The sequence below is a fragment of the Drosophila rhopaloa genome, unplaced genomic scaffold (genome assembly GCF_018152115.1).
Source record: "Drosophila rhopaloa isolate 14029-0021.01 unplaced genomic scaffold, ASM1815211v1 contig_115, whole genome shotgun sequence".
Taxonomy (NCBI): domain Eukaryota; kingdom Metazoa; phylum Arthropoda; class Insecta; order Diptera; family Drosophilidae; genus Drosophila; species Drosophila rhopaloa.
In genome coordinates this window covers 15901821-15917698 of record NW_025334990.1, presented here as the reverse complement: position 1 = coordinate 15917698, position 15878 = coordinate 15901821, and the positions used below count along the sequence as shown (strand labels likewise).

Below are 15878 nucleotides of genomic sequence, written 5' to 3'. Positions count from 1 at the left end.
AACGGAATGGAATCGAAGACCAAGATGCTGCCTTCACTCGGCGGCGGCCTCCGATTTTGATTCGGAATGTGATTGTGCAATTAGCGGCACCCTCGCCCGGCGACAAGTGTTCATGATTTAAAGTTCCTCAGCCTTTGATGTGACAGTTGAAAATAGGGCGGAAAAACAAAGGATCTGGGCGCCCCTTACAACTAATAATGCCACCGATTAACCCACATGTGATTTGTAATATGGGTGGTATATTCCCTTTAATATCTGAATCCTAAAACAGCACGTTACGATTTTAAATTAATTATAGAAAAACAAAAAATCTTCTAAATAAATCCTTTTCTTATTTTTCCGATTTTTATTACCGTTTTTCTTGAACTAGAATTAAATAATCAAAAACCTTTTAGGTCTTCTTTAAAGAACTATTTAAATATTTAAAATCCCCACCCCCCCCCAAAAAAAGTACACAAACTTTGCTTTTTAATTTTTTCAATAATTGTTTTATTTCTTTTTTTAGTTTTTCTTTTCTTGAACTTGCTTTAGCATAAACATTTCATTGTTATTTTCTTAGGTGCATTTGTCAGCTATTACTTGCTCGTTAACATTTCGCTTAGAAACTAAAAATACTCATTCATAGCAATCCTTATGTGTGTAAACTAGAAATTAAGCTAGGGGGAACTATTAAGTTACTTAATTTACAGAGTGGTTCGTAAGCACATAATTTATAGAGAATAATAACTATAGATGATTTTGTGTAGGAATAAACGTCTAAAAGTCGAAGCTTTTAAAATGCGACAAGCCATGTGTTAGAGGATTACGAGTTGGTTGGATGCGGCATAATACTTTCGGCTATCCAAGGGTGGTTAAATAAATACGCCAACAACTTACAGCTCGAATTCGCTACGGATAGATCTTACGCTTAGCTAGGGTTATCAAATATTTATATATATATACAAAAAACATATGTACGCTACAATTATATCACATGAAAAACCGTTTGTACGCCCTCGAATATTGCACGCGCCCTTTTGAAGGATGAAGAAGCTCTCCTTGAAATCCGGTGAGGATACCGCTTAGGGGATCTGCCCGTTCATCCGCATCTCGAGCTCCTCCTCCTCCTTGGTCAGCGGCACGGTGGTGTGGTTGTACAATCCCTGGGCCATCAGCTGCAGGGCCAGCGGATTCTTGGAGCCCGTCGACTTCTTGATCTTGGCCCGTTTGTTCTGGAACCAGATCTTGATTTGGGCCTCATTCAGGCCCAGTTCGCCGCTCAGCTGCTGGCGTCTCCGCTCGGTCAGATAGCGATTCTCGTTGAACTCCCGCTGTAAGTGGAAGAATGGAAATACTGGATGAGTTTCGGATGGCACAGATATACTCCTAGGCAGGTAGGACAAATCAATTATTTGCGGTTTGGGCCGTGCGTGTCTAATTGGTTAAGTACGGACGGGATGTGGTGGCCAGGATGCATTAACAGCGGGCGGTGTCAATATTTTGGTGCAAATATGACACAACAAACGGACGGAAAATGAATGTGGATATGGTAGGGATATGGGAAATAGGATATGGGATATAGGGTATGTTCTAAAGGAAAGGATATCGAATCTCACCTTGAGGCGGGCCAACTGCTCGCTGGAGAAGGCGGTCCTTGGCCGCTTCTCGTCGTTGGTCTTGTCCTTTGGCTGTTTGGGGCGGCGGTAGCGGGGTCCTGGAATATGAAGAAACACAAGAAATGCGTTAGTTCTATTTGCATAAAAGCGGCACACACATACTATTAATAATATTAATGATTTAATTAGCATATGTCTGGTCGGAATTCCTGAGCTCGCGCTCCCTTTCGCGTGCTGGCGGGGAAGTGTTCAATTTGTCAGCTGTCAGCGGAAAAGAAGAACTCTAACGAACCCAAAGGTCGCAGAATGTGGCGGGCATATTTTAGGCAAATGATTTCCCAGCTAGCCGGCTTTCTAATTAGCGACTAAGTCCGAGTCGCCGGCTAATTGGCAACCCGCGAGACCTCGAGAGCCAAGTGCTTATTAGATTTCCACACATTGTAAATTATAATTTAATTGACCACCAGTAAGTGGAGATCGTTTGATTAATTTCCAGCCGCCAAGTGAGGGGCTGTAATCGGTGGGGCTATCAACGCCTAGCTTATGGGCTGCCATCGATTGCATCGACACCAAATTAAAAAACCATTGCCAGCCATAAAAAAGCACTTAACTCGTCAATTAACACACCGTCTAAAGAGGAGCTATAAGGAAAATTTCGGAGAGGAGAAAAGATTTCCTTTCGGGGTTTTCCCCCTTTGATTTCTCCCCCGCTTTTCCTCGTCAATCGTCAGCGCGTTTTAGGGTCGCTGTCGCTGTCTTTGCTTCTGCTTGGCGTGTGTGCGTGACTTGTGACCTTCGACCTCCGTCCTCAGACCCGAGGATCTAACAGTTCCGATATGATAGCCAAACACTGCCTGCGCTACATGTTGTCACATAAAGTGTCGCTCTTCAAAAGGAGCGCAGCGCTGCGTGAGGGCCAAAAATCGGATTCCGATTCAGAATGGGAATGGTTATAGAAATGGGAGTCAGATTCGGGCTCATTGCCATTGTCCGCGTGTCGCCTAATTGTGGCAGTGTCCTTGGGATTTATGACACAAAACAGAGCTGCTTGAAAGGCTGCCGCCACTATTACGCTCCCCAAGGGTGGTCCCCAGCAAGCATATACCATTTTCATGTGTCATGTAGCATATATTACTGGGTTTCTTGATGTAGAACCTTTGCTTTGACCATGTTAAATGTATGTTGTATGGGCAAAAAGAAAAAGCTAGTACTTGCCACTCTTGGATAATAAGTTAGGAATTAAAATATGTGATTTTAATCCAGACAAAGCTTAGTTGATTTTACTAAAAGAAAATCCTATAAACCGAATGATCTAATTTACATATCGAGATGTACTTCTTATAAACCAAACGTTTGAACCAGCTTAACCTTAACCTATGTATAATTAAGAATACTAACCTGAGCTTGGACGATCGCTGTAGCGGGTGCAGTAGACCCAGGCAGGCCACATCTCGTTCTTGCCTCCCTCGGTAGTTGTGGATCCCGTTTCGGATCGCGTGTCGTCCGAGGACTCCATGCCGGAGTCCCGGCTAACGGCGGATGGCGGAGGAATGGGCTGCGGCTGGGGACTGCTGGCATTAACTCCCGATCCACTGGCTCCCAGTCGGCTGCTGGGCGAGGAGTTCAGCGAGCTGGCGGCGGAGGAGCATCCCGAGGAGGAGGAGCTCGAGCTGGTGGCCACGGAGGACGAGCTGCTGATGGTGGAGGCATTGGAGGCGGGTGGCGGACTGGCCAAGCTGCTGGCACTGCTGCCCAAAGGTGGTTGGGTCATCGAGGGAGCAGCCGGCTGGCCAATCTGCGAGACAGCCTTGCACAGAGATCCCAACGCGGACTTCTCCGGATTCACATCGCTCATCTTGGAGCTCATGGGTGGTGGGATGACGGCATTGGCCGCGTTCCTTCGCAGGCGACTCTGCACGATCTCCTCGTGAATCCTGGGATAGGCAGCGGGATTGAAGCAGTTCAGGAAGTTGGCCCTTTCCAGCATCATGGCTGCAGTGGCTGCTGCTGCGGCGGCCTGCTGTTGCCGGCTGAACTCCAGGAGATCCACTCTTGTGAAGGCGGAGGGCGTGGCTGTCTGGGAGCGATTCGCCTCGAAGGGCCGGAAAATGCTGGCCTGGTTTTCCAAGGGCTTTCCTGGCTTCTGGACATCCCCGAAACGATCGCTCAGGATATTTGAGATGGAGAAGGCCAGCGAGGGCTTGGCCGTCGACTGCTGCTGGTGGGCGGGTGGTGGCAGGCGTCCTCCGGCCGACGTGTCATCCACATCCACGTCGATGTCGTCGTCCTCCTCCTCCACATCCTCCTCCTCGTTGGTGGTGTGCGTCTGGTTGTGGAAACTCATGTCCCCGATCACGGAGTCGCTCTCCTCCTCCTTGATGGTCAGCGGGGTCGAGGAGGCAGGAGTGGAGCAGGAGGCTGGAGAGCCACTACCACTTAGTCGCTGCTGCAGTGCAGCAGCATGGGCGTGGGCGGCCGCAGCAGCTGCTGCAGCAGCCGCCGTTGCAGCATCAAAGGCCATGGCCGGATGATGGAACACACCGGCGGCCAACTGCTGCTGATGCAACTGCTGCAGTTGCTGCAGCTGGTGGAGGTGCTGCATTTGCTGCTGCTGCTGTTGCTGTTGATGGTGGAGATGCTGCATTTGTAGGGTAACGGGACTGGGCGCTGATTGTGGACTGCAGCGATCCTCCAGGGCCATTGATTTTTTTTGTTAACTCGCTAAAGACACTTGTCACTGGGTCACTTGTCACTTCGCTACTGATTCTTCTGATTGCTCAGATTCTCTGTTTTTCTCTGATTTCTGTTTTATGATTTCTGTTTTCGTGTTTGACTTTCGGTTGCTTGTTCCGACACGCACGTCTGTTCACGTCGAGCGCAACGACTGAATTAGTTGACTACTTCGGCATCGCAGCGACGACGTCGGGGAGAGTTAACGCGAGAGCCGATTGAACTGTCATGCGGGAGCGAGAGGTCTAAGTGTGGAAGGGAGAGAGACGAACAGGACACAAGTGTGTAGGCCTACGAGTGCGAGCGGGTCAGCGAGTGAGTGAGTGACAGCAGTTGGTGACAGATGATGAGAGTGGTACTACACTGATCGATTTTCGCTCTCTCTTTAGGCCCTGTCACCTGCCCCCGGCTAACCGGTTTCGCTGGCTCACTCACTCCTCCTAAGACACCCACTCTCTTTCGCTCTTTCTGTCTCCTTCTCTCACTGTCTCTCTCTGTTGCCAATTTTGAGTAGGGGGAGGGGGGGGCTTGTTAGGCGGCAATATGACTTTATTATGCGCATGCTGGAGCTGTCAGTCGGTTGACAACTGTGTCCCCAGCGAACTGCGCAGGCGCAAGCTCTCCCTCTCTCACGGGGCGTTCCTTAGTTGAGTTACCCTAGCTGCACTGCTCCCTCTTGCATATGGTAAGCCAGGAAAATGGCTGCCTGCTTGCCGAAGGGGGAGAGCCTACTGCCATCCCTTTCTTCAGACACTTTTCATAAGCATTTAGTTTTTGTTGATTTTGTTTTTGGCCGCGACGTTTCAATCTGCGTTTTCTACAGCCTACAACTTTATCGACACCACCTTTAAGCCAGGAAAAGAGGGGCGACCGCAAAGCTAATTGTTTTAATTTAAATGGGGATGGGGTGGGGGTGCCTTTTTATCACCCCCACCCCTTCTAGAATAATATGCGATTTTTCACAAAAACACGCTAATTACACAATGACAATTTTTTCTGCTAGGCCCCCAATTAACCAGTTAAATGTGCCTTGAAAAACAGCTGACGCAATTGATTGATATTTAATTGACTTTTAATTTATTTATTTGCCCATCGAATATCGATTTGCCGTCAAGTCAGAAAAAAAACCAACGCTAACTGTCAAAATAAACTTGAGAAGGTGTTAAAAATGAACGCCATTTGGCATTGGAAATTAACAATAGAGCTTTTTTAGGAGGGCTCTAATCAAACGAAGATCTACAAATGTGAAACATGTGCTGCAAATAGCGAATAGATGAGGGAATCCGAACATATAGCCACTGATATATGGCACATAAATCAACGAATCTGTTCGAGCTGAATAAAACCGAAATCAAATAACGAAATCGCTAATGAATTGCCTTATGCCCAGCGGTATTTGTTGTGTTAATTTTTGCATAATAAAAGCGATCAATGTGTCATGTGGGCTTCTGATTTATGGGCCAAAGGATTTAATTAGAGAGTAATATTGGCACCACTCCCACCTATTTCCTGTTGCCAATTGTGACATAAGCAATACGGGCCAATATACTACCGCCCAGACAATAAGCCATAATCCATATTTAGAGCACAATTCGTGGGTAACCTGTTCCCCAATCAATGGGCTAAAATTTATGCAATTTTTATGCGCATTTTTATTAGCATCAAATGGACTTGAATCGAATATAAATTAATAAATATTTTAACAGCATATGCATGAATTGAAATGCCGTTGAGAGGCCTTAACCGTTTCGGTTCGGTCTTAACCGGTTCGAACGCACCTTCCAGTCTGCGGTCAGCCATTAAAAGTCGAAGTTGGAAAAACTGGAAACCGTTTGCTCTTTTCCCCTTCGAAATTCGAACTCGCGTAAATGGTTGTCTCGCTTGCTCCCTGTTGCTGTCTCGCTTCCCCTGCCCCGCTCTCTCACGCATGACAACAATGGCTGCTGCCTCTCTCTCGCACTCCCCCTCTCCCTCTCGCTCACACTGTGTGTTGTTGCCGTCGGCAGCTGTTGATTTTTCCACTCAACTTCCACCCTTCCTTTCCATTCCATTACCATTCCACACTTTCCGCTTTGATTGCCATGATTTTCAATTATTACCGTTGTCGTGTTTGCTCAGTGTTTTAGCCACAAAAAGGGTTAAACTGCCGCCGACAGTTGCGTAAAAATGCGTTAATTAAAGTTTTCAACTTGTTTCTGATGCGGCTGCTGCCGCTGTTGTTGCTTTCCCGTTTGCCCTTAATGATAATGATGCGTATGTTTGGATAAAATGGTAACTGCTAATGAGCTTTGCCTTTCCACCACTTCGGCTACTGTTTCTATTTCTTTTTTCTTCTTTCGATTACTTTTCCACCTCTAATGGCTTTTTCTCAGCTTCGTTGCTGCCGGCCAAACAAAAGACTCAAACAAAGAACTTGTCAGAGTGCCAAAACATACCAAAAAAAACCAATAACAACATATGGATGTTTTTATTCCTATATCATTTGCATTTTCAAATTTAATTTATACTTGAGATCTTATCAATGTGACACAGAATATTGAGAATTCAAAATAACAAATGGCATTTCTGTTAAGACAAGTAAATAATAATACATTTATTAAGATAGGGTCGTAAAAATATCCAAAAAATTGTTAAAGATGATCACAATATAATATTTAAATTTCCCAAGCATCTCAAGTTTATTTTGCCTTAAAATCACAATTAAAATGATATTATTATCTGAAATTACAGGTAAATAACAATCAGAAATACATGAGGGTCTTAATCGCAGGCAACAACTCAATTGTCAAACTGGAATCGAAATTAAAACTGGAACGAAAACGGGTCGGAATTAAATGAACGCCTTGTAGGGCTCCAACTGCCGATTTCCCCTCGCCGTCGAACCCAATAATTTCTCTTCAGTTTAAAAACTGAAACTGGAAATGGGAACTGAAATCGGGGAACTTAAACTGAGGCTGAGTAATTTAAAATTCATATTTTACGCAGCCAAATGCGTAAATCCGTCCGCTGTGCTGAGTGCCGGCGAGTGGCGATCGGGAGTTATTAATGGCCACACATGCGAGTCATAATATACTCGTACGTACACACGAATCCGACGTTTTTTCCCCCCCACTCCCCTCGGTACAAATGAGCGGTCCGTCCGACTGTCATTTGCATACCCTACGATTTTGGAGAGGTACTCTTCCTTTTGGGAACTATTCGGATATAGAGTTACCCTATGTAATTGGAGCCTCCGATCTGCTGCACCGATATGCCGAAAGTAACACAGGAATTAATGGGGAAAGTGCGCCATTTAGGAAGATAAAAGGTTTCCGTGTGATATTTGATATGGTAAGCATGATTTACTGAGGGTACAACATAGTTATCTAGATAGAAAATGTTGGGTAAATTATTGTTTATACTTTTAGTGGTGATTTATTAGTTAATATTAGGTAACATTAAACGGAAGTTTTTTTTCAAGAGTTCTATTTCATGAGAAAAGTAGTTAAAATTTACTTTACATACAATATTTAGAAGCACCTAAAGCTTTCTTAGATAAATAATCAGGTTAATTTAATATATAAAAAAAAGGCCGGGTAAACTAAAATTTCTTTTTTACATTATTGTAACAATGTGGGATTACAAACATAGTTTAATTAGGGTATATCGCAGTTGTATTGTGTTTCCCTTCCAGCATTCTGGGCTGGCTTTAATTAAAATTTAACTCTGTTCGTAAATCGTTTGTCAGTGAGCTGGCTGCCTTCACTTCACTTCGGACCAACTCCCATCACTTCCACCTCCTGTTGACCCAACATTCCCCACCCTTCCCCCCTTTTCCTCGCTTAATACGCACAATGCCTCAGGCTTTAAAACAATTTTTAATTTGTTAAAAATACATTTTTTTAGGTTGCTGTTCATCCGTTGAGTTGTCGCCTTCGGTTGTTTTTATCGTGGCTGTTGTTGTTTCGCTGTCTTTCGTTTAGGGTTAAATGTTAATGAACTTGTTGATTATAAATTTGACTACTTTATTTGCCCAGGGAAAATAGCCAGCTAATAGATCGGGCAGATTGGTCAGAAGAGCAAAACGTGTTTCTTATTTATTGCTATTTGTCTGGCCGCTGTTTGGCGATTTTTTATTAATTTTATTAAGTCGATTGGCATTTCATAAGCCCAGAATCGAGCTAAAAAGATTCGAGAGTCGTAAGAATTTTATGACTTCATCTGCCAAGATTTGCATTCGACTTCAACGTGTTTTCGATCAATTAACCCATTCGCTTTTAGCTGGCTAATTTCCGCTGCAAGTTGCCAGCAAAGCTGTAATTTGTTTAATTTGCCACTCGCCGCAAATTGTTTTCTCAGCTAATTTGTCAGTTTTGACCAAGCTTGTTAGCCGCTTTCTGCCATTTGCTATTGATGTTTGCTCTTCTCTTTGGGGCGCTAATTGGTCTTAAGTGTTTAATATCTTATTTTATTGTTTAAATGGTAATTTCGTTGGTTAGTAGTTTCGCTTTGGTTGGTTTTTGGGTGATTACATTGGAATGTTCCCTTTGCGAGAAGAGAAAGTAGCAGAAATCATTTCGATCGCAATCTTGGCCTTTGTTGGTGTCCTAAATCCCTTGTTCGCCGCCCATTTAATTGGCGATTGGCAACACATTTTTCCCGGAAATCGCCTAAACAAAATTGCATAAGCCAAGGGATAAGAGTTTGAGCGACTTAAGACACTTTTGTTTGTTTTGTGTGTGGCTAATCCAATAAAAACCTAAGCGGACTGGTGTTTGCAAACAGACCCAGGAATAACTCTCGGCAAATCTGTAAATTCGATTAAACCGCAAAGCATGAAAGTCGGATAGGATATGCTCTAAGGATATTAGACAGGCTCAGACGGAGGCTCACAGATGCTGGCCAAGGACAAGGACAAGTGCAGGCGATTTGTAACGCACCTTCTCAACATGAGGTCCTTTTTCCGGCTGCAAATAATTGTGCGGTTGGCAGGACGAGGTCGGAGTTCCAAAAAAAATGTTGAAAACAGGACGAAGGCTACGGAAGCTGCGAACGGCAGCAACTGCAAATGAGTTCCCATCGGCGACCTTGACTCGTCCTTGCTGCTCGACTAATTAAGGTGCTTTCGCCTGCGCTCTAATGATGTTTTTCCTCTTTTTGTTTTTTAATCAAGGCCACTAGAGTCACACGACCAGCAGCCAAACCTTCTGGGTGGCTTGTCCTTGACTGGAAAAGTCATTTTCCACCACTCCCCGAAGTTCGGCGCGAGTTCAAAGGATCGAGAACACTCCAAGGCGGCCATTTTATCGGGGCTGACACCTGAAAATGCCCGAAATGAAAAATAAAGCCAATTTATGGGCCACAGAAAAACATAAAGGGAACATAAAACGGAGAACAGCAAATGGCAGACAGGGAAACTGTCGGCCCGAATGAAAATCATTTATCACGACACCCCACACCACATACTCGTATACAGCCTAATGATCTCGGCCCAATCTTGGACTTGCCCAGCTGGAAAGCGAGAGAAATCCAATAACATTTTAATAACAAAGCCACCATCGGCCATAAATAAACAAATTTCCTGAGAATGGAGCCCCCAACGAAAATGTATCTATATCTTGCTGCGCGGACGCTAAAGCGTAATAAATAATTAGTGGGGAGAATGATTGCGGTAACAACAACAGCAAACACGCCCTCAAAAATGCCGAAAAACCGAAATAACCCTACCTTACCTACGAACCCATGAAAGATGCCTTAGATATGGACCCATCAACGGCGAGATACAGATACACATGGCCGGTTATATCTACAAGGTTTCTCACTTACACACTCGAAACGGAGAGAACTGAGAGATTGTTCGCCCAGATTGGGGCAATCAATTTCGGTTTTCCTACCAATGACCTGAAACTCACATAAAATTAATGCGTCTCTGCCATTGGACGATTCGAGGATGATATCTCTTTGGTTCGGCTCTACATAGTTCTCTATTCCGAGTTCGGATCACGTAGGATCAATTAGTGGGGCATGAGTAACTTGAAATGGATATTTACTTATCATTATGAAATGAGCCTGCATATTAATTTAAATCAAGATATTCGTATGCATAAGTTGTTATAGTCATTTGGTAAAAGGAGAATAGTAAAGTATATCCATTTAAGATTGATTGAAGTAAGAAATAAATATATACAAATTCACTTCTTGCCTTTAGAAAAATATAGATAATATATTTTCTTAACATTCCTCAATGATTCAAAAACTCATAAATAAACAAATAAACAATTATGTATAATTTTCACTAGAAACGACATTTTGTAATTGTAAAGCTATTTTGTTTTTTTAGAATATTAAAAATGAATAGGCACGTCATTATGCAAAAATGCACTGCTCGTTATCCATTTAGCACATCAATTGATGTTTAATTAATAGGAAAAAATAAATTCCATGGTGGCATAGTCACTACTTTGAATCATCTTCATAAAAACACACATGACATCATCTTCAACCTGGATATGATTTTTCTGGTGGCATGAGTTTTCCACCCACCATCCCCACTTTAATTTTCCGCCACCCCCCACCAACGCCCCCCAAGCGAAGCGTTTAGTTCCACTTAAATGCATAATGCAGACGAAAACCGTTAGCTAACTGAGCAATCAGAGGAGTAGTGTAAATTATGGACACGAAAATTGCTCAGCTGGGGGAAACAGTTTTTCTTCGTTTTTTTTTCAAATCCATAAATTAGCACCTCATTCCACATAATTGCAACTGCTGAGGCGGCTCGAGCTCAACCTGCTGGTTGCTACCGCATTTGCTTTTGCGTTTGCAGTGGCTTTTGCTTGATTGAAGCTTTCAAAATGCCGTCTAAACGGGGGGATGGGGGGTGGAGAAAGGGGGCTGAGTGCTAAGTGCAGTGCAAATATTTGCAGGCAGCCAGCTGAGCTTCGGTTTCTGCTGCCTTTTTTTCCCCGCCATCGCCACTATTCATTTATCAAATCAAGCGTAAAGTGAGCAGCAGGTTGGGGGCCACATGGGAGGTGCACTACCTCCGATCATCCGCCATACCCCCACTCCCGCCCCTCCACGCTCCACTCCCCACTCGACGGCCAAGTCAATTGAATCAGTCAAGCGGCAAACGCTGATTAGCGGCTAAAATCAACAGCAGCCGCCGTAGAAACATCGGCAACAAGCTGGAGAAGCTGGACAAGCGAACCTGGCACGTCCACGCGGCGCACTTTGCTCAATCAGCGGACAGAAAAACGGACAGATACACAGAAAAAAATAATAGATATCCGTCTCTTATTACCAACTCTAATCAAATTTGTAATATTAGTATTTCATATTATATTATCTTAGATAAAAACTCAATACAACCAGATTTTAAAAGAGCACAACATTGGAAATACTTTACAAACACATCCTAAGCACAAAAAAATCAATCAATAGATTGGTACCGATGAGAAATAAATTCAAAAATATATAAAAATAAATACCTAATGGAAGGCATTATTACAGAGCGGGATATGAAATATATATAAAGTATATGGTAAACTTATTTTATTCTTTTCTCTAAGGATCATTAAAATCATGAAAATATTATGAACAAGTAACAGCAGCCGACTGCACCATATTAAAAATAATGATACTGTTTTAAAAAATTTTTTTATAAAATACATTTTTATCTCATTTAGTATTGCTCAAGTCCTAAATTAGTGATTAAAAATTGATTGATTTGTTAACTAAAAAGTAAGCGCACAGAGCACCATCATTACTAAAGCCATCATTCGCATTATAAACTATTTTTCCCAGTGCAGACCGCCGGAAGGCTTGGCACAGAGCATCGAACACGTCAATTGGCTGCGAAATTAACGCATTTCGCGCTTTCGTTTCTAAGCCAATCTGCGATCCACTTCGACTTAACAAGCTGACAAGCCACCGATCGGGTTTTCTTGGCTTTTCGGTTAATCATGCGGCGAAAGCCGAAAGCAAAATATTGTTATTACAATCAGAGGAAAGCACTTACAGGCTTTTCTTCGGCTGATCGTAAATTATGAGGCGAGTGGCGAGGGGTCAGAAAATCAGAAGAGTGGGAAAAGTGAGAAAATCAGAAAAACCGAAGAATGGTAAGGGGTTTTCCACCGCCTATTCTTCTCCATTCCATTTGTTTTCGGGGCAATCCGATAAGCGGCGGTGGACAAACGAGATGCCGACAAATGCCGTACAGGACATTAGTGTCACATGCAACAAGGGAGATGGAAATCCAGGGGCTTGGGATGCTGCTGCGGTTGCACTTTGGGGGCACTTTGCGGTCAGGTCATCGGCATCTTATCAGGGTCTTAGGGGCGATGGCGATGGTGATGGTGAATGCAACCTGTTGGTTGCCTCATTTCTCATTGCCCCTTTGTTGTGACAACAAATGGGCAGTGCGACTGTTGGGCTGCCGGCTGTCGATTTACATTTAAAATGCCCTCTAATCGCCTCTCCAGCGGACCGCGTGTGTGGTCCTTGTACTTGGCAATTAAAAGGGAGAGTCGGCCCAAAAGCCGCTTACCGAGGTTCTCGGCGTTCGACTTCGTTAGCTGCACAGGGAGAAAAATTATGGGTATTTCCAATCTAAGAGACTTTAAATCAACCACCTAAAAATGTATGAAAAAAGAGTCTACAATTTGGCGATTTAAAAATCACTGAAAAGCAAATGTGTTATTTTTATGATTCCATAACCCATAATTTAAATCCGTTTAAACTAAATTTTCAAATTTAACTTATTATAAATGGAATAAAACTTGTTGCGTCCATCTTTATTATAAGATAGCTAACAAAGATATTTTTTGAGAAGGAGCTTCTTTTGGATATTAATTATAAAATATTAGAAAGTAAAAAATAGAATATGATTTTCATTGAAATTATGTACAATTTCGTTAGCTCATTTTCATTTCTTACCATCTAGTGAAAAACTATCTCTGTGTTTTCTCTAAGTATCTGGTTCGTGCGTGTGCATTTAATCGCTGCTGAGGTGCCAAAAGTATCTCTGAAATGCGTGGCATTCTGGGCACCCAAACGAGGGAGATGGAAAATATTCAGCGCCCTTGCGGATTTCGCTGAAATTCAGAATCGTGAGAGAGTTGCGACTCATTTAAATCTCGTTTGCGCATGCGTCGTGTGTGGTCTTCGTGTTCAGGATTCCAGTTTGTCTCGAGAACCCCCCTTCCCCTCCTCCTTCCCCTCCCTGGCCCACCCTTTTTGGCCATTGTCTGGCGGCAAGTTATCGAGTGGCTGCGTTGATAAGCCAAACTCAACGCCTGCCAATTAGGCCTAGTGCTCGGTATCTAATGCCAAGTGCCAAGAACCCACTAATTGGCCAGGGATGGGGGCAAACTATTCCACTATCCACTCGCTGACAGACAGGGGATATGGAATAGGATATGATATGGTAGTAAGGGGCATAACTCCCCCTCCCCTCCCCTCCCCGCAAACAGTAACCATTTTGAACGTCAACACTGGCGATAAGCAACTAAATTATTAACACGAACGACCAAAAGCAGCAGTTCCTTTTGGAAAAGGAATGAACTCCACCAGCGCTCCATCGATTGTTGAGTCATAAAGTATATCGCATGGCCAGATAAAAAGGCTTTGGGTTGAACACCTGAGCGGCGCATTTCCCATGAAATCGCTGAAAAATTCAATTTGGAAAAGTCTCGGCCGGCCCATGAAAACTTAATTTGAACCGTGGGGGAGTTGCCAGCAATTGAGTTGTGTGTATGATTTTGCCGTCCATCAGGGGCTCTACTGTAGTGGATTCCTGTATAGTCCACATCCAATTAAACGATCATGCATCACAGCCATGGACACTAAGCCGCTTGGACTTGTTCCCTCTTCAAGTTTGCGGCGATGATGAATTGGGTTTGTCAAAAGCCGAGTGTCAGAATATTTCGCTACCGTGAGTGTTTTATGGAGTTGGGAGGGGTGGGGGGGTATAAAGGGGGTCCCGGGGGCTATAAACACCCACGCCAAGTGGTGTTCGTAAGCCCAATAAAATTATAAGCTGGATTAGTGTCATCCCGGACAAACAATGACAGCAGCAAGCAAACTGAGAATGCAGAGAGGGAAAATATTTAAATATCTGTTCGATAATTTATCACAATATTAAATAATATAGTAAATATTCTTGCTTTATAATTAAAGTTGTTTCTAAACATCAATGAGACCATGAAGAAAAATGTATATACGTTTCAAAAATAATCTTTTAATTAGGTTATATATTTTGTGAATCAAAAAGTGACTTTCTTTCTTCTTAACTTATCAGGTTTTTTTTTAATTCTGAAAGTATTTTTTAAATAAAGTATATACATGAAATTAACAAGGATTTTGTTTATTCTAATTGTAATATAAAAATCTTTTAGAATTAGGAAATGCTTTCATACTTGTATATTATTTCTCTGTATGAAGTGTAGAAAAGAAGATCTGAAATATTTTGAAATGCGGGGGATACATTATACAAAGTGTTCCGTGGAAGACAGCAGCTACTGTGACTGATTGATTTGTTTGAGACGAAGGTTATGCCGGGAGCGATGCTCCGATTGACTTTGGACCCCCCAAAGGAAATGCAAGGTCGCAGAATATAATCGTAAAACTTGCAAGGATCTCGAGCTCAAGGATGCCTGCCTACTGTTAGTCCTTGGGCCTGATGCGCGTGCCACGGATTCCAGAAAATCAAGAAGCAGGTCTTAAGGTCGTGTGTCGCAGGTCGCAGGTCGTGTGTCCTTTGTGTCATCGGTCATTGTGAGAGTTTCGAGCGCGTGTCAGCTAACTGCGATCTCCTTGTAATGGCCCATCTTTCCGGGTTAATTGCGCTGTCAGCCTTCGGAGCAGCCTTGGATTGCACACTTTCTTCGGCCAATCAACAACTTTTTTCCCAACTCAGCACTCGCAAATTCCTTTGGCTCCAGCAGTGCTTCCATGCTTCGCCAGATTACAACGAGCTGGACTTCATTAACGGTGATTTGCAATGGGAGTTCCCAGAGTTTCATGGCCTGCCATCGATAAAAATCGCATTAAGTGAAATAAATGCGTTGGCCATTTTCCAGACTGCATTATTCATTTCTGCCTCGCCGTTGCGGTATGGGCCATAGATCTTGCATTATACTGCCCCGTCTGTATCTGTATCTGTCATAAGAGTATCTTACAAATTGGTTGGCGCAATTATCGCCAGTGCGCCCGATAACGGACCCCCTCGATCCGCAATCAATGCACCACAGCCACTCGCCATGGGACGGATGAGCCCGGTTAATTGCTTCTCGGATCCAAGAGCGTCCATCCGAGGAGCAGCCATGGATCCGCAAGGTGGCGATAGTGAGAGAACATCGCCGCAATTATCCAGATACATTTGGCTTAATTGCGGAACAACCGAGGAGCGTGTGAAGCAGATGCGATTGGATTGCTTTCGAGCAATGGGAGTAGACATTGTATTTAGAGATTACCAGTCTGGATATTGGTTCAAAATCTGCTCAAAACAAAAATTTGTTTTTAAGGAATTTGCTGACGAACAAGTGGGAATGACAAATGCCTGAAAACTATTTTATT

General features: G+C 43.4%; 1 protein-coding gene across 1 annotated transcript; it reads right to left on the bottom strand.

Annotated features, from left to right (window-relative positions):
- Window positions 1–500: 500 nt before the first annotated feature.
- On the bottom strand, window positions 501–4479 carry LOC108044869 (segmentation polarity homeobox protein engrailed). Its single transcript, XM_017124033.1, has 3 exons — window positions 2994–4479; window positions 1596–1693; window positions 501–1310 (listed from the first exon to the last, which is right to left on the bottom strand). The coding sequence occupies exons 1-3, from the start codon at window positions 4294–4296 to the stop codon at window positions 1062–1064; spliced, it is 1650 nt and encodes a 549-aa protein (XP_016979522.1). The 5' UTR covers window positions 4297–4479; the 3' UTR covers window positions 501–1061.
- Between the last annotated feature and the right edge of the window lie 11399 nt (window positions 4480–15878).